At 47.6% G+C, this 18950-nt stretch overlaps 5 protein-coding genes across 5 annotated transcripts; 2 read left to right on the forward strand and 3 right to left on the reverse strand.

Moving 5' to 3' along the window:
- Positions 1 to 2944: 2944 nt before the first annotated feature.
- KD926_001868 (Zn(II)2Cys6 transcription factor domain-containing protein) lies at positions 2945 to 4787 on the reverse strand (the record flags this gene model as incomplete). The annotated part of the gene is made up of 2 exons (XM_053096804.1): positions 2945 to 4649; positions 4717 to 4787. 2 exons carry the CDS (start codon positions 4785 to 4787, stop codon positions 2945 to 2947), a joined length of 1776 nt encoding a protein of 591 aa, XP_052959027.1.
- Positions 4788 to 5717: 930 nt separating this feature from the next.
- KD926_001869 (alpha/beta hydrolase) lies at positions 5718 to 7571 on the forward strand (the record flags this gene model as incomplete). The annotated part of the gene is made up of 6 exons (XM_053096805.1): positions 5718 to 5738; positions 5794 to 5968; positions 6038 to 7126; positions 7193 to 7274; positions 7327 to 7387; positions 7446 to 7571. 6 exons carry the CDS (start codon positions 5718 to 5720, stop codon positions 7569 to 7571), a joined length of 1554 nt encoding a protein of 517 aa, XP_052959028.1.
- A 3584-nt stretch (positions 7572 to 11155) lies between these two features.
- Positions 11156 to 13780, reverse strand: KD926_001870 (PTR2-domain-containing protein; the record flags this gene model as incomplete). The annotated part of the gene is made up of 8 exons (XM_053096806.1): positions 11156 to 11265; positions 11330 to 11471; positions 11918 to 12509; positions 12562 to 12748; positions 12802 to 13050; positions 13113 to 13261; positions 13311 to 13491; positions 13543 to 13780. The coding sequence occupies 8 exons, from the start codon at positions 13778 to 13780 to the stop codon at positions 11156 to 11158; spliced, it is 1848 nt and encodes a 615-aa protein (XP_052959029.1).
- A 1378-nt stretch (positions 13781 to 15158) lies between these two features.
- Positions 15159 to 16703, forward strand: KD926_001871 (uncharacterized protein; the record flags this gene model as incomplete). The annotated part of the gene is made up of 1 exon (XM_053096808.1): positions 15159 to 16703. One exon carries the CDS (start codon positions 15159 to 15161, stop codon positions 16701 to 16703), a length of 1545 nt encoding a protein of 514 aa, XP_052959030.1.
- Positions 16704 to 16973: 270 nt separating this feature from the next.
- Positions 16974 to 18618, reverse strand: KD926_001872 (tryptophan synthase beta subunit-like PLP-dependent enzyme; the record flags this gene model as incomplete). Its single annotated transcript, XM_053096809.1, has 3 exons — positions 16974 to 17477; positions 17531 to 18360; positions 18426 to 18618. The coding sequence occupies 3 exons, from the start codon at positions 18616 to 18618 to the stop codon at positions 16974 to 16976; spliced, it is 1527 nt and encodes a 508-aa protein (XP_052959031.1).
- Between the last annotated feature and the right edge of the window lie 332 nt (positions 18619 to 18950).

Genomic DNA, 18950 nt, shown 5'->3' on the forward strand with positions numbered 1-18950 from the left:
CTTAGTCAATTTTCGCTTTCGTGGGCCCGAAGCTGCCTTCATTCGATCAACACCGTTGATCGTATTCGCGAGTTCTTCGCATTGAAGCTTCGTATAGTATATGATGGTTGAAATCTCATTTCATCCCAAATATCAAGAAAAGAGTAGGAAAATACTGTCTCTTAGTCCTTGATGGTCATGGGAGTCATTTAACCCCTGAATTCGATCGAATTTGTGAAGAAAATGATATCTTGCGATCTGTATGCCTTCTCATGCCTCTCATCTTTTACAACCTTTAGATGTGGGTTGTTTTTCGGTTGTGAAGAGGCTTTATGGAGGAGCGGTTTCAACCATGATGCGAAATGGAGTCAATTCTATTGATAAGGAAGATTTCCTTAAATTGATTGTAGATGCAAGAAAGGGAGCTTTTAAGACCTCTACTATCCAGAATAGCTTTTAGCTACTGGATTAGCACCATTTGATGCTAATAGAGTCTTGGAAAAGCTTAATATATGTCTGGATGAATTTTCTCCTCTTGAAATCCTTCCTAAGTGACCACTCTCTTCTGGCAGTGATAGTGATCCAAATACTCTCTGGACTCTCTCAAAATTCTCCAAATCGCAATCTCGGATCAGAAAAGGTCTAGAATCTTCTTCTTCAATCCTTTCTTCACCAACCAAACGGGAGATTGAAAGGACCTATGAAATGACCATAAAGGTGGTCCATCATTATATTTTTCTTCAGAATCGCTGCGACCAATTGGAGGCTTCTAATAAGAAACAGATCAAAAAACGAGCAATCAAACATAAGTTTACAAGCCAGAGAGGCATTTTTGGGAGTCGGGAGGATGGTCAGGATGATATAGTTGTTAAAGATGATAGTAATAGTGAAGATATATCTTTGCTAGAGTTACCTGAAGAACTACCTGCAGAACCTGCTTTACCTTCTATGCCTATGGTTAGGCGGCAGGTTACCTGTTCTGGATGTGGGATTAAAGGTCATACCTATGTTAAATGCCCTACACGTATTAAATAGCAAAATTTGAGTTATTTTTGTGGTATTAGTCGTGGTGAAAAATTGAAGGTTTTTTGATTTTTGGCGGGGTCGCTCGGTCAATTCGGTCGCTCGGGCAATACGTTATCACGGTGGTCATATCGGCTTAGTCATCCCTTACCTAGCGCCTTCGACAACTCGGCCATTTCTTGGCATTTTTGACCAGATGGATAGATATATGAAGGCAGACGAGACGGCGTTGTTTCTTTGTAGATGCCCTATCTTACTTCTTAGATAAGACAGTAAAATGACCTCGTGTCGTTGTCTTTGAAGACCTGTTCGCTTTAAACTATGGGTTTGTTCCTCTGTTGACATTTGGTAGCGAGTTTCTACCGCTGACAGTTCAATCACTTAGTACTCCGTGAGAGTGAGACGTACCACAGCCTCATTGACCCCTCATACCCAAGTACCCTACAAATGAAAGCCCGGTTCATGGAAAGTGGGGTGTAAAAATCGCGCGTGTGTGGACCGATTGTCCACTGTAAACGATCATATTGAACTGGTTTTCTCCACCTGTAGCCCTCTCGCGCTGGCTTGAGGGCGAAGGTAAGCTGGACTAGATATCGCATTGGACCACTCTGCACGCCGGATTCGCTGTCACAGCCTGCCTGTCCCTGATTTGTGAAACAAGGTAGGTACCTACGGTGTCCTCAACAGTATCAGGCTATCAGCCCCAGTCCAAGTCCGGTCTAGGGCCTGCATTGTCCACCGTGTATCTATTTCTGATTTCGCGGCGTTCATTGGCTGGATTGCACAGTAAGATGCAGGGCACTAGGCTGCATTGGGGCTGGTAAGAGTGTGATTTCGAATGTCTGATTGGCCAGATCGCTAATGACATCATTGCCCGGATGTGGATGCAGCGCTAGTCTGTTTTGGGGTGTAGATGCAAAATGATAGTCTGGTCGAGAGGGACGAGAATAGAGACGGAGAAGAAGAGGTTTGGGGGAAGAGATTTCAGGGGAATGGGGAGGGGAAGGTATATAAATCTGAGTGTGCGGCTGGTTGGAAGAGAGGAAGATCAATCAATCAGTCAGCCTTTCGTTATACCTACCTTTCTTAACATAACATACTTTCGTTTTCCTTCGTTCACTCTTTTGCATCTACATACATACATTCTACTCTGAGAAACATATTGCTGATTCAGTTCTATTGAGCATTTACTTCTTACTGAACATTTTTGGTCACTGGTAGGTGGTGTCCCAAGAATGTCTGGTATCTTGGTGACTACAGTACTCATATTTCGTCAATTTTCCAGATACTTCCGCGACCATGGCCGAGATCTCTCGTGAAGCCTTTATCGTTTTGATTATCTTGGGCTGCATTGTTTCCGTCCTCATCGGCTACTCCGTCCACTCGCTTGCCACCGGTAATTTCAAAAACGACCCGAAAGAGCGCGAAATGTCCGACGAGCAGAGACAGTATATGCGCTCGCTGCGTCTACGAACCTTAGCCTGGATGGCTCGAGACTCTCGGGTAAAATATGATGACCGAAGTGCCTCGGGAATGGCTTAGACGACACTGCAACATGGAATTATGAGAAAGGAATATCAAGCAGATAGGTCTTGAGGCATACGGCTTACTTCGAGACGCGGATAATCAGACAATGCAGACTGCTGCGGTCTGACCGAGTCTAAATACTTGAATACGACATGCTGCCTACCCAACCACGACTGGTATCGATCGGTACAACCTTGAAGGACGTCGAGGAAGATAAGAGCCGAGCGTGGAGAGATGACAGACCAGATCAACCACCAGTGATATCGGCAAGCAGGACTTCGCTGAACATTCATGGGACTGGGATAGAATATTCACGACCATGTATAGAAACGCGCTACGCATATCAAATAAAACATGAATTCATACCATGATTTAACTCATTCAGTTCAAGAGCAATGATTTGGTTTTCGTTGGTTCAGTAGTCTATCGGCACGACATCGTCAACCCACTCCCACAATCCACTTGTTGTGTCGTATCGATACCGCATAAATCTGATGAAGAGTTGATCTGGTCCTCGCTTCCATTTTGAGAGGTCATGATTCCCCACGAGCCATGGAGTGTCCTGCGGCCTAAAAATGCCAACGAATTTAATTCGAGCTTGGTTGGGAATGATCATCGGGTTTGAAAAGACGCTATTTGGAGACAACGGAGGGGTCTTGCGTATTTCTGAATATGTCGAATCTAGCTTCGTTGTCGAGGGATGACCGAGGAGATTAAAGGCACTGGTGGTATCATTTGCCATGATCGTGGAGGCCGGACTGAATGCGTCTGTGTGATGCTCGGGGTTTAGCATAGTACTGCTAATGACCTCCTCCATTTCTGCAAGTTTTTGAGCCAAAGCCGCACCAGGGGTGCATTTGTAGAATCCCTGGATTTGGGGAGATTTGCGCAACAGCTGCAACGCTTTTGCTCGGATAGAACGGTGGCGACATTTCATTGCTGTTAAAAATAGGGGCAAACCTGCCCCCATCTCGAATGTGAATGGCGGCTGAGCACCATTCAATCCGGCCGAAGCATCCAGAACTATTTCAGCCTGATCAACAATAGTCTGAAAGTCGGATATATGCACATCATAAATTGCTTCATCTGATGCCAGACAGACCGAGACAACAATTTTGGTGGCGGCATAGTATGTCAGAAGATTGGCAGCTGCGCTATCCCGTGATTTTGAAGCGGACGTGAGGAATCGTTGGAATGCACAGTGCCAGTCTTCAATTCGTGATACCAGAGTTTTCTGTTGAGCAATAAATTCCTCGGCCACGTGTTGCTCGCCACCGACAGCTAGAGTATGCACCTCTGCGGCCCGCTGGAAAAGCATGCCCTCCGAAACAAGGGCCGTAATAGCCACTCGGGCAGAGTCGAGGGAAGTAAACTGGTTTCCTACCATAATATCGTAAGTGCTGATGAGACGACTTGGTGGCACACCTGAAATGGAGAGAGCGATGGTTCCTAATCGTAGGAAGAGAGGAATGACTGTTTCCTTGAGAAAGGTCGTTTCCGCGATGGACAAACCCCTCCCGATACCCTTATTTAGTAGATTCAGGACGAGGGTTTCACCCTGTCGGTACAGCTCTAATGCCGATTCCACATGACCCTGTAGTGTCTCAATGCAGACAAACAACACGCAGCTTACCAAGGCCGTGTGCGTGTCGACCGCCCCTCGGTCAATCTGGCCCCGAATCGTGGATAAGGATCGCGAGTACCAAGTAAGCGCGTCCTGGTGGCTCTGATCGAGAGACCGAAACATCCCAGGATTTCGACGCAAGAATACTGGATCTAGACATGGATCGGGACTCTCGAACAGCGCGCTGATGGCGTTCACGGCATCCCAGACAGCCGGTTCCCTGCGACATACTTGCGGAACTGTCTGGCGCCAGAATCCGAGATCTAAATCTCCTGCCATGAAAGAGGCGACATGTTCGGAATAATAAGCGAATGCGCGACGCTCCCGCCACACCGTATTGGGGGCAGACGAAAGGGAACGGTCCAGGATGGAATTGGTCGACGGAGTTGAGGAGAATGTATTGGACACCGGGTTGGCATCATACTCGCATTTGCGGCCTGTGCTTGTGCAGCGCACACAAAGTGGTTTCTCTTGTCCACATTTGACTTTGCGGATTCTGTGGAAACTTTAGCCGGTTGATCGGAGGCAGAGGTCTAGTAGAAGCAGAATGCGTGGGTGCTTACCGGCAGGTTTTACATCCCAATCGAGATCGGAGAGGGACGATAGGCTTTCGGATGGAGTAGACGGACGCCATTTAGTGAAACAGATGATCCTTGGATGATCAACGCAACAGCAGGATAAAGGAGCGACGAACAAAGTTGGGGGCGTTCGGAGGATCCGACCAGCGCAAGTCTGCCCCAGGCACACGCCATGTGGGGCTGGGTTGGGGGCCTTTTCTCGGGCCATCGGGCCGTCACGGTCTAGTCGTCTCCTCCGATATGATAGACTATTTAAGTCTACTATGGAATGCGCACTTCTCCGTTCTACTGGGCGCCCTGACAAAAGAGGCAGGAGCCAGTAACAAAGGTCCAATTCGGCAGCTAAGGCGACGCCGATGCCTGAGGTTGCAAAGCCTGTGTAATTTCGGCTGATGTGGAGGGCAATCCTTCTACGGCGCCATGATAGAGAATATGGAAAGATGTTGGGATGTCTAGGGCGGAATAACGGGTCAAAACAGGAATATCCAGCGTTGTTACTCGTGAGCTATAGAAATTATAGTAGCTAGACGGCAGTCGTATCGTTGCTATGGTCATACTCCGTAAGGCCAACGAGTACTACATGGCAGCTAATTGTTTAGAGAATAGCCAAAAGCCAAGATACAGGAGCGCTAAGCCAAGTCCGGCAAGTACATGTCCTCTCCCCGAGCCCGCCAATGAAGGAGCGTATCGGGTGTTATTGTACTGCCTGGTGGAAGGCTTAGCCGGTAGGTATACTTCGGATATGGCATTACTAACATGATGTGTTCTGTGTAGTATAAGCAAGGCTGCCATCATTTGCCATGTTATATATACGGCTTCAGGGCCCCGCATAAGCATGATAGAACTCACACAAGCCTCACTCTCAGCTCACTTACTCGTTGCCTATCATGAGCCTTCCGGTCTTTGCGAAGTCATATCTTTTGATAATGACTATACTTGCTTGGATACAGAGTACCTACGCTGGTGCTGTACCACGACCTCGGCGAATGGTGGATGATTGGGACTCGGTAACTTGACCTTCAGTCGACAACCCCTTCGGATTCTAAGCTGACATTAATCCAGATCGCCCCTTCCGCTAAACTCGAATGGACGCCTTGCTTTCAGAACTACACGTGCTCTCGACTAGAAGTTCCCCTCGATTACGGAGATCCGAGCAGGGGTAAAATAGACATTGCTATGATCAGAATAGAGGCAAAGAATGTCACCGAGGGTACCCAGAGCCTGCTTATCAACCCTGGTAAGAGTGCCGGAAAGAAAACACAGTCTGATAATAAACAAGGGCATCTAACTGGACAACAAATATTAGGTGGACCTGGAGTTTCTGGTGTCGACACCATCATGGAATACGGTCCATCGTTGGGAGAAATTGTCAACTACCAGCACCACATTGTAGGATTTGATCCTCGCAGTGTTAGACAGAGCGGACCGCGTGTGGACTGCTGGCCCGACCACCCAGAGCGACGAGCCCAATTCGAAAAAATATACTACTCTGAGACTTCCAATGCTACTTCCAGCTCCCTCGGCAATCAATACGCCGCAGCAGAGCTTTATGGCAAGGCCTGCACATCAACTGTCGGCGGGTCACACGGAAACGCGTCGTACATCAGCACGCCAGCCGTTGCTCGAGACATGCTGACTTACGTCGAAGCGGAACAGGTTGCAGCAGGCAAACCAAAGGAGGAGGGTAAGCTGATGTTCTATGGCCTTAGTTATGGCACTCTTTTGGGCGCAACCTTTGCGCATATGTTCCCCGATCGGATCGAAAGGATGATCCTGGATGGCGCGGTCGATGCCGAAGACTACTACTCGATGAAGTGGCAGGCAAATTTATTCGACACCGACGCAGCGTACCAAGGATTCTTTGACTTCTGCTTCAAGGCTGGGAAGGAAAAGTGTTCATTCTGGGGCTCTTCACCGCAGAATATCAGCGATCGTGTTGATAGGATCTTAGCCAATCTCAGATATAACCCGATTCCTATCCCCAGCGGGGAATTCTGTGACATCCCGATTCTGGCGACCTATTCTAACCTCAAAACGCTTTTGATGCAGGTCTTGTATGACCCGCTAAGCAATTTCCCTCTCCTAGCAAATGTACTTGCAGGCTTGGAGCAGGGTAATACTACGGCCTACTCGCTCGCAGTGACGAGTGGATCCATCCTACCGTTCAACCCGTGCAACAACGGAACTGTTGGATCAACCCAGGACTACCCGGTCATGATTGAATGTGTCGATGGCTATAACGGGCACAAGATTCAGAATATTACGGAATTTAGCGACTGGGTTAAGGCCTTGAACACAGAGAGCAAGTTTTTCGGAGAGGTCTTTGCCACTAACTCAGGCGCGGTTTCCTGCCGGTCAGTGGATGTAACTCCACCAGAAACCGGAAGAATACATGGTAAGTACTCTTGACATCAGGTTCATTTTTTCACATCAGAGAAAGGAGGCTAACTAATGGAACTAGGATCCATTCTTGACCGCAAGAACACCTCGTTCCCGATCTTGTTTCTCACCCAGCAGAGTGATCCAGCCACCCCCAAGCGAAAGTATGTATCCTCTGGTCTTCCAGAAGTAACACAATATCTAAAAACGTCTCAGCGCTTATAAAATGTCTTCCGTATACCCCAGATCGGTGGTCCTCAAGCAGGACGCAGTCGGAGTGAGTGACCTCTTTGTGCAACGAAGACAGAAGCGTAGATTGACTAACTCTATGACAGCACACGGCTTTCGTCAGCGCATCAAACTGTCTTCTGGAGAATGTCCAGGGCTACCTGATGAACGGTCAGCTCCCAGCTACCAACATGACTTGTAAAGCGGATCGAATTCCGTTCCAGGATATTTAATCATTCGGCTTGTTTCTTTTCTTATTTATTCTTACCGTCAGGTCATACGCTACTGTATAATAAAGGGCGTTGTATGGCAGATCTGACAGAATTTGAGTTGAAGGACGGCTATATACCTCCATAGCTGGATGTTTAAGCCGTGTAACTCGACGGAGCTAATAAAATACTGATTGATTGATTAATTGGAAGACCTTATCAACCCAATGGTAGATTAATCTATCGCTTTCAACTATGCCACATCGGAACTGCAAATGCCAGCATTCTTTGTCCCATTTGTTTTGCTTTATGCTCATGATGCAATACATGAAAACGAAAGAACCTAAATTAAGAACACATGATATGCTACTGGTTTTTCAAAATGCAATCGAGGGCCTGTTGCACCTCTCTTGGATCCGTTTTACTGTCAGAATATTCTTTTGGCTCCTCGTGGTCATCGGCATATTTAATGTGATGGGCATGTGCCCATGCCGGTGTTGGTTGCCAGTCAACAATCGTCTTGCCAACATCTTGATAACGGAAGGACCGCATTCGTCTGCCAATGGCTAAGATGCCGTAAACGTTCGACCTTCTTGTCACTGCCTGTGTTTTGTGTTGGGCTAGATATCTTTCCAGCTGAATTCTACCTGCTTCCCAAGCAGCATTTCGCCCCTCCCCTTACACTAGGCAATAATAAAAAACTTCCTATACTTGGGGGCCGGAAACGAATTTGCAAGGAGCTGAAGAAGCGATCACGGAGGCTGAGGAGGTCCTCAAAGATCGTAACACGATCGCCCCCGTCAAATGGAACGACACGTCCTTTGAAAATGCCTCTTTGGGACCACTATTATGCTGCAAGTCTCCAGCGGCCTTAGGTCAAGTTGGCTTTGTCTAAGGGACGGAACCAGGTTTCAACGGTCTTCTTCAACTCGCACAAGCCTACCAACAACTTCATATTCCAGAAATGTGAGATATTGATCAAAACGATGGAGTTTGAGATGAATATCGATTATTTCAAGGATCATCTAAGATACAGGTATAGTTGTTCTTCAGAGGATGATAGGAATACAAGGGGGAGGGGTTCAAAAACAACTCGATGGTCCGCCCCTTTCTCCCTCCTCCCTATCCACGTTTTGGCAACTAGGGGCAAATGTTCTTTCTTGCCGTCACAGGATTAGGTACCCTCCAAACGTATCCTTTGCTATACAAAGGACTGCATCAAGAATTCAAGATCACCGAAATATCGGGAGGGCCCGTAAATCAGGGTGGAGAAGAACGGTCATGTGGAGAGTATGTTGCAAGGTATCTCTTGCTTGTCGCAAGTCGACATTTTGGTGGAGGGTATTTCTCTGACATCCGTCACGAATAAATCCCTCCAGGTGTATAATAGAAATGCCGTTGCCTGGAATTCCTGTTCACGGAGGGCGTCCCCAATCAGATATTTGCGCTTTCGAAGCCAGAGTTCCGCCGGTCCTGTTTTATCCTCCCATAACTCTCATCGGTAGAGCACGGGTCTCTTTTTTATAGGAAATCCGTAATTATATTCTTTTAAGGTTTTTATATTTTCTCCTTTGTTTCACCTCATATCACCATACACATTCCGTCCTTATTGACATCATATACCCGGTCGCTCAACTCCTTATTTGGATAGGAATAAGGGGACCTTTATCGAGACTGAAGTATAGATACCGCATGCGCAGAAGAATAACAGATAGAACATGTTAAACGAAAACAGCGGCACGCATTCGCATCACCTGGTCTGTCCCTACCGCCCGGGGCAACCAGGATTCTACGGATTGCTGAAGTTGTTCCCTTTCTGTAAGTAGAGTGACGACGTGGCTTCCGCTTCTCGTAGGGACTGCCGGGTGCTCCTCCTACAAAAGGGTTATTGATTAACCAAGGAAATTCCTCTGCCAGCTTGTTGCCGCATAAAAGGTAGCAAAACCGGACAGCGGGTATGAGCAGGCGACCTTTGTATGTATGAGACTATAACCGCGTTCCCTCGAGGCATACGGGTCTCCCTCTGCCTCTTTGTGTTGGACAATAATAAAGAACCTTCGTGTGCCGTCAATGACATGGTGAGTGTGGAAGTCGGAAGATATGGGACCCATTCCTCTGTTCGAGGGCTCTTTAAGTCGCCACGCCAACAAATCGCTAGGCCAAGATAATTCGGATTCAGATAGATAGAAACAATTGCACTGTGCGACCGATTGCGGGACAAGACCCATGACATCGGAGCTGCATGGGTGTCTTCGAGAACAATGATAACAATGTGTCCCCACCACTGAACTTCTGTTATTGGCAGAATTTGCTGACTGGGGTACTGGACGAATTGCACCCTCCTTCCCACTGCTAAGATGCTATACCTAGATATTGATTCTTTGCGCGACGGGAAGGTTGCCGTTCTTTCGTGTGAGATAATTCTGTAGCAGATTCTCAAGTCATCATCGACTTGGCGAGTATGAAAGTCGATGTGGCCTTCATGGGCAAGGAATTACCAATTCCAGGTTGGTTTCCAGGCTCCGTTAATATGGCCTTCGCTTGTAGAAGAGCTGATCTTGATTTTAAATCAAATTACAGGTATTCTGTGGTAGGTGTCCTGATTTGAATTCTCATTTGACCGGGCGATAGGGAGTAAGGAGATGTAGGAAGGAAAGAGAGAGGAAAGAGAAGGGTCTCATACATACAGGGGAAGCTACTATGGATATTCACCTTCCGAATTGGGCATGTGCTTTGACAGTTAATGAAGAGATAGAAAGCTCATATTCAACTTATGATTGGCATTCACTCCTCTCTGCTGGCGCTACCAGCACTCAATCTCGCCAAAAATGACTCTTTGATTCCTTCGATAAGCTGCATGATTGGGCCGCGGTTCCTCAGCCCACTCTTGAAGTACCAATGGTGATTGAAAAGGAGCTCTTCCAGACCGAGACAAAGAAGTTGCCAGTCTACCTTAGAATCAGACTGTATTAGATCCTCCATCTCGAAAACCAAGCGATTTCTGCAAAGTGACTGCCAGTAGGCACTGGATAGGCGCCATGCAAACGCAGTAAGCAAGTTTATTGTAGTTCTGACAGCTTCCAAATTGTAACCTGGGTCCCTGCGAATTAGATCCACAACCATAATCGCAATTTCCAACGGGGCTTTCTGCACTAGATAATTGTCGTGCATTGTAGGACGCTGACTAGGAACCAGAGATGCATTTCTAATCAAATGATGAATGTCAAGAATGGCTCCTGGATTTTCCATGATATCAGCCTACAGCCAGTGATCTAGACCGCATGCTTCTCCAAAGCTACAACACGGGCAAATACACCCTCGTTCAGACGATGGCATGATTTCATATCAGCTGTCATCGTAGTATTTCACTGATTGAAGACCCCATTGGTTGTAATTCGTGCGCCAGAATTCTTTCAGTGTCTCGATGAAGCATTTAAGGTTTTCTTCTATCAGTCGCTTCCAACTAGACGGCATAGGACCGCCCAGCATGGCATATGCATCCTGTATCCGACCCGCCGATTCCCGGCACGAATATTTTTAATATAGAAGTATTTTGCTGCAGAATATTTCGCAAAATGTTAGTTTCCTAATCGCAGTAGACCACCGACTCAGGCTTTGAGTGGGTCATAAGGAAGTGGATCCGCGTCAATACGGCTGCTACCAAAGAATAGTTGTGAGATGCCGGAAACGCGTAAAAGATGGCCAGGATTGTCGAGGACTTTAAGGTCAACGAATTAGCATGTATAGTCCTCTCCCTTAAATTTGAAGAAGGCCTATCTTACTTGCCCGGAAGAAGGTCATAGGCACGCGGGAATGAGCCGGAAAGTCCATTTCTTCCAAATATTTGGCCTCCATATTGAATTTGTTTACCGAATTCCCAGAACGCTCTGTCCATTTTGGTGGAGGAATGTTATCTTCATCCTCCTCAAAAGGCATTAGCGGGAAGAAGAATGCTGATCCATATACATACAATGCAGCAATCATCCGTACGTAATAAATTCTTCGAGCGTTCCACACAGCGCTCATCTCGCCTGAGTCTTTTAAACATAGTGATATCGTTGAATTGCGCTAAATATCAGAGATACTATTTCAGAAATAGCTTTATAAATCATGGTGGTTAATGTGAGGAAATTATGTTTCGAGTGGTGTCATATTTGGAGGGCGTGTGATAAATAATGAACACAGAACGTTGCCATCCACGGAACTACTGGTAAACCTTCAGTCTTAGTAGCGTATGGAAAACCATGACACCATAAAAATATTATAGGGTATTTCTTTGACTTTCTATTGCTGCCAATACATACTAGTTCAAGTATCACATAAAATTCTAACACTCAATCGCTGTTCCAAAACAACCAACCGAATCCGACGGACGTGACGGTCATAGCCCCAGCAAAGCTTGCAAAGAGTATGGTCAGATATGGGTTTCGAGCGGCAGGGGAAACAGCAAGCCCGAGAACAGAGTTCAACGCTACTGTCAACATTGTAACAGCCTGCAAGGTAGATTTCATATGTGGTGCTGCTTTGTTATAGGCGTACTCGGACCCAGACACGGACCATAGTACCTCTCCAAGTGCGCCAATAACATGGACCGGAACCTGAACACCGACACTGACGCGATTAGGATACTTTCCGTTCTCAGATGCTGGACAATGTAGGGGCATGTCGTAACATGGCGGAGCACTGTATACCACATGCTGAACACCAGAAGCAACAGCCATTGATGCTGCGACTAATGCGAAACCGAGTGTCATTCGAACAGTGGCTCGAGGCGACAGTTTCATCTTTTGCATGTACGGGTATATAAACTTCTCGGTGATTGGTATAATAATGAGTACGCAGATTGGGTTCAAGCTTGCAAGGGCATCGTTGGGAATCCCGTGCGTAAGCATCTGCCCGGCTTGCGAGATTAGGTTGGTCTGGTTCTGGTCATAGCATAGCCACACAATCGGATATATGGCCCTATTATTTTTGTTAGCGCGAGCTATGCACGGGCGTGACTAGGAGAATATACCAGACTTTGCAAGCCTGCAGGGCTTGGCGAAGATCTTCAACAAATTGCGCATCCCAAGGAACAACACGTCCATGTTTCTCGAGTTGTTCAACTGGCTGCGCGGCATCGATGCGAAATCCACCTTTGATAACGCAAGCCAATGCGCTCAATAGCTTGGCCCGGAAGCTTGCTTCGGGTCTTCGGCGGACTGTCATGTGGGGTTAGTAACTGAATGTGTGTTTCTCATAAAGATATACTGACAGAACTTATGGTGTCCAAGAACCAAAACCAGTGTTCCAAATGCCAGTGCTCCTAATGCCAGCAGAAATGATGTCCAGAAGTCAAGGTACTTCTCCATGGAGGTGCTAGCCAAACCAGATAGCGCGCCGACATTGTTGCACCAGTAGAAGATGCTGTATACCCGCCTCACTGTCAACTCAGGGTCCACGATAACACGTTCACCAGTCTCTAGCGTAGCGACATGTTTTTTACCCCCGCCGACTTGGTCCGCTTTACCACGTTACTAGCGTCAGTCAATGGTCACCCGCGTCGGGGGCTCACAGAGAAGATACCTGTAAATGGGGCAACACTCGACTTCACACCACCCACGCCACAGCCAATCAAGATAAATGCCCCAATAAGTCCACCCAATCCGGCACCAGCGTCAAGTGCCGGCGGGATCGAAGTGAGCATGAGCAATAGTATACCGGCGAGGTATATTCTAGACCACGGTTGGTATGAAACCTGGATAGCAGCGGAAGGATTCTTACCCGCAGGACACAACAAGTGTCTTGTATGGACCCCAATGACCATCTGCAAGCACCCCTGCAAAGATTGGTGTAATAAAGCAGACTAATCTCAGAAAGCAATTCAGAGCAGTGGCCACCGATTGGCCCATATCTAGGGCTCCGGGACGCCCGAAATCTTCCCGAGGGTTTTGAATATAATTCTCTGGTTACATGCGTTAGTTGCTTTTCGTGAATGAAATGGTGGGTTACTCACGTAATGGGGCTTGTAGAGCATAAAACGCGAATCTTTCAGCCCCGGAGAAGAGTGCAACCAACCATGCCGTAGCTTTGATTTTGCTTCCCGTGTGTCGCAAGTTTGCTATTTCCTCCGGAGTCGGTTCAACCAGATCATCCTGTGCCGTAGTGTCGCTTATGGATTGATCTTTTTGTGTTTCGCTGTCGCCATCTGGCTGCAATTGTGCGTTGCTTTGCTTTTCAGAGGAAACGCCCATATTTTTGTAGAAGTAAACATATGTTTAGATCAAATTCCGCTTGCTTTTCGGCAGACTTTTTGCGATTGAGAAGGGGAAATGTCTCTCCTGTTTTAGGAGACGACGACTACAGAGAGCAATTGGAAAGGATCAACCGGTGCAAGTAGCGGTATGGGGAAAACATCGCAAATCCAGCTGGACATATACTCGGAGTAATCGGACTACCCCGGAGTGGATACCAAAGCTGACAGGTGGATCCCGCAACCCGCGGAGTAAATCGGAGTAAATCGGAGTACCCACGGGCTTAACCCTTTAATCACCTGCCTTTGTCGGACTTCCGCTCTCCTCTTTCAGATTTCTCCCCCTTCTCATATATCTAGACCTGATCCATCCTCAGCGCGCTCACGTCGCTTCTTGCCATCTCGTAATGATAACCTTTCCTCTGACTCTCACTCGTACCCATCATTGGTTCCAGGAGATGATGCTGATGAGCTGAACCTCTATCACGCAAGTCACAGAGTTCTCTGCTTTCTTACTCAGCGCTACTCCGGCACACTAAACAGTACAACTTTGCAGGGATGCAGTTTCGGCATTCTAGGCCGTCGTTGGCGGAAGGCTTAGCGGGTCCTGTACTGCATTAACCCTTTTTAGGCTATACGATGTTAATCAGATTGAATTTGCCATCAAGGTAGGCGGCCTAACTATGAGATGGTTCTATTACTAGAGACCTTTCTAAAGAAGGGATTCACCATTGACACTAACCATTATTCAGGCTCCATGATCCACATCGTATACTTGTCTCCGACGGCAACCGAAAGGATTCATCTAGGCTTTGAGATGCAGTCTGCGAAAGTTACTAGCATAGTGCTGTAACACAATCATCGCATGGGCGGAATCTTTCCGTCTCACCTCTCCCAGCTTTACAATGGTCGTGATGAACTTTGTCCTGTCTCCCTGAATAAAATAGGAGGAGGGAGACGCGGCCTATGGTGTTCGCCGTCACTTGGACTATTACCATATCAGTCGCGGGGGAGTGGGGGCCTGAGCTACGGTCCTGCATTGTACCTATGGGATCCGATGTAGTGACGAGTGGTCTTGTCGGAAGGACTTGCGGCCACAAAGGTAACTTTCACGTACACCTGTCTTTGTTGAGATTTTTGACAGTTACGTTACTTGAGTTATAGTCTCTTGTCCCTTGTGAATATCTCTAAAGGAGTTGTTGAATCTTCCAGTGCTATATCGGAAGATCCCTTTGGAATGCACCCATAAAACCACGAAATTTCTGCTACAAAACCCGGAGGAAGGACCACTCGAATCATTAATCAGTCCACTAATTCACTTCTTCCTCATTTTATTCCCGATCGTCTCAGAGCACGTATATCTAGAAGACTCAAAAGCAATGACACCAAAGCCCGCGAACAAAGGCTCGGGTGCAGAGCACACCCTACTACCGGCAAGCAGACTCATGCCGCCAGATCTGTCCTCTCCTACGTTTGACGATCTACTCCACCTTGCGCTCTTTCGAGTATGCGATGCAGCATTGTGTCTAGACACGCGACCACCAAGATTGTTCCCCACAGCTGAGACAGTCTTTGGAAGATACTTTACGGTAGATGACTGGCGCATGCATGGTGACTTGGAGACAGCAATGGGAAGAATGAACTACATGTTATCGGACCTGCCCGAGAGAGGCGTACCGGCGAGTTGCCACCCTGCTATCAGCTCGGTCCTGTCGTCTTCTTCTGTTCTTGCAACTTGGAGAAAGTTCGTTCATCGTCTAGAGTGTCATGCCAAAGAGGAATCGGAATGGATCATCGGCCAAATGCAAAGTCAGCAGTCAAACTCAACGCACTTTGCAAAGTCTGACTTCATAACAGCCCCAGTTGATTATAGAACAATCCCTTCGGCCTCAGAGCATGCCATGGCGTTATGGCACCGTTCGCTGTCGGAGATTGCTCTACAAGTATCTCAAGATCATTTCGAAGACGCAAAGTCCTTTCTACAGATTTTCGCTTTTTTGAAAGATCCGCTAGGAGGGCTAGAAAGCAATTTTGAGAGGGCTGTACCGTTGTTCGTCTACCTGATGGCGTCGCTAGACAGAGGTTTGCTAGCTCTATCTAACTCCTTCGCTGCAGTCGCACAAGCTGCACAGGAGGCTCTATTTCTCTCGGATCCGTTACTAGAGAACGTGAATTATGTCCATTTCTCGGGCCACCAGCAACTGCCCTACGTGTACGTGGCCTTGAATCAACTTCCGCGTTCAGAGTTCAGTATCCCGGGCCATGTTCTTCACATTATTGAAGAGATGCTCGCCAGTGCGGAGCAATCAGCATTTCAAACATGTGAAATCGCCCCAATATCGGTCGCCTCTTACCCGAGTCTACCAATAGGTCAGGGCAAGCACACAACAGTGATCATCGATGGTAACCATCGGGCCACGGCAACTATGGTTCTGCGACTGATTGCCATGCATCCTGTCGTATTGAAAACACAGAATGCAGATGACGTGCTTAGTGCATTCTGCGCTGACCACGGTCTCAGCCTCAAATGGAAAATCGACCTGGCTGATGTCTTGGCAGCCATTCGAGACAGTCCGTGTTGCACATTGATCCGAGCCAAGATGCACCTTGTGCAAAACTTCCGGACAGTTGACACCATCCCCGCGTTGGTAGTCAGAGAGGACAATTTTTTCACAGCCTGTCAGCAGCGACCGGCGCTAAGGGACCGTCCTCGGCTCCTATTGCCTATTCATCAGGCGCTCTATAATGACGAGAAATTGAAGTTTGCCTTCCCACAGGCAGGGCAGGTCCATGGCCGAGCGGTTGGATTCAAGCCGATGCCACTCTTGCATTCATCTAGCGTGGATGTGCCCGATTTCGCTGATAATGCATCAAAAGGAGATTTCCATTTTGATGTTTCCCCGGTTGTGAATTTGGAGCTCTGAGGGCTTTTGTGTGCTAATATATATACGCATATATCGATGATAGATGATACGTTTTGATTTGGTATAGTTCAATTTATATTATTTGCATTCCCTTTCTCCCCTCGGTCAATGTTAGATTCAAAATTTCACTATATCTCTTGTACTTCAAGTACATTTTCTAATTTCCCTTTTTTTTTTTTTTTTCTCTATTTTTGCCAGTAAAATTTACCGGAAATGTCAACAGTTTCTATAACCTATCAACTAATCACAGAATTGTTTTATCTATGCAATTCAAGACCTCAGACCATCAAGGTACTTCTGAAGCCCTGGGACACCATCGATGAAAGTATACGCTTCAACACCCTTGGCCCTCAGAGAAGCAACCAGGATACGCGAAGTATCTCCATTGTAATCGACAACAACCACGGGAGGCCCCTCTTTGAAGATCCACTCCGAAACGTACGGATCCTCAAGCAAACTTTCCAATTCCTTGGACTGTTCAACAAGCGTGTTGATTTCGTCGAAGTTAAATGGCGTGATGGTATCAGCAGTCAAACCCGGTAGCGGCGCACTAAAAGCGCCTTTGACATGCACAGACTCAAAGTCATCTCGTGCGCGCAGATCCAGGAAGCGCACTGAAGGTGATTCAGCTGCTCCGTTTGTTAGGGCTTCGTCGCCGCTGACAAACCGCGCCTTCTTGACCTCATCTACAATTTCGGGCATCACGTCGAGGATCTCCTGGGGGTCGATCTCCCAGCGGAAGCTGTACACGTTCTGATCCACTTTAAATAGTTCCTGTATCTCGTTAGGTCTAGAACTTCGTCATATCGCCCGGTCTCAGTACTAACCTGATTGCCAATTGGCTTGAATTCCTCGGGACCCAGTTTCTTAAAGTATGTCTCGATGTGCTTTTGCGGCAGATCACAGCAGACAAAGACACACGAGACCTCCCCAGTTTTCGGATCCGCGTAGTTGGCAAGTGCTCCATTCTTCTTCTCCCTCTCAATGAACTCAAACAGTCCCTGCAGTGCCATTCCACTCGAAGGACCAGCAATGATTCCCTCCCGAGAAAGCCTTAGAGACAAACGGTACGAGTCCTCGGACGAGGCCACCTCTAGAAAATCAACCACATCCTTCCAAGGAAACGGGCTCGTCTTATGCATCGGTTTCTCCCTAGGCCCAGGGATAATGTCCGCCTCAGCATTACAAACACCGACGACCTTGACCTCGGGCTTCTGAGACTTCAAGTACTTGCCCGTGCCGGTCACGCAGCCCGTGCTGCCCATTCCCATACCGAAGACGTTGATTTCAGGCAACTGTCTCCAGATCTGGGGTCCCGTCCACCGCTCATGCGACTTCCAGTTATATTCGTTGTCGTATTGGCCCAGATTCACGACCTTTTCACTTCGCTTGCCAAGTCCGCGAGCCCATTCTACCGGCCCTCGTGGGTCGGTGGTCTCGGTGTATGTTGGTCCACCGTAGAGGTCGACCTTGAGGCCGTAGAATTGGAGTTCGCGGACACGGTCCAGCGCGGCTTTGTTTGAGACGTAGGCGGTCGAGTTGTCGTTATCGTAAAGTACGCGAGAGGCGATGGCTAGCGAGGTCACGGTCGATCCGGAACTGACTTCCACGACGCTTTTGTTTGCGGAGGAGGGGTCGTGGAGGAGCATATTTAGTGCTGCATTTGAGGTCACCGAGTTAGTGTATTCGAAAATTATCTGAAATTCAGGGAGACCAGCTAACCAGGTAAAGCCTTCACGTTCTGCGCTGGAAGGCAGGTGAGTAGCTTCGCGTAGATCCGCACGCCATCTGTATGGTATGGGTTGAGCTTCGGGGGTAGCTCGACCAACGGCACAGGAGGCTGCTCATCTGGATTGAAGAAGTTCCTTATGGAGTCGGCACCTTTGAAGACGTTGAGAGGGTTGGTGACAGACATGGCGATGTTTACGCGAATTGGTTCTATGGCAACACTATGTTCACCTGCTTTGTCTCGCAAGGTTTAATATTTTATAGCACACTACAAAATGAGAACTGACCAAGCAGCGGCATAATTCCGCTGCTGACGGTGTCGAAATTTGAATTATTCGTTCCCCTCACTTGTAAGACTGTTAGAAGTTTAACGGGCGACGAAGGAATCGTACTACGCAATGTTTCTGACCATCCTTATCGCTGAAGCACGCCTAGCGTCAGCATTATGTGGGCTCGAATGAACTCATTTGAAGCAATAGGAACAAGACACTTTTCCTATACGCCCGTTCAGGAGCCACA

The sequence above is a fragment of the Aspergillus affinis genome (genome assembly GCF_023601865.1).
Source record: "Aspergillus affinis strain CMG 70 chromosome Unknown NODE_13_length_462506_cov_86_819959, whole genome shotgun sequence".
Taxonomy (NCBI): Eukaryota; Fungi; Ascomycota; class Eurotiomycetes; order Eurotiales; family Aspergillaceae; genus Aspergillus; species Aspergillus affinis.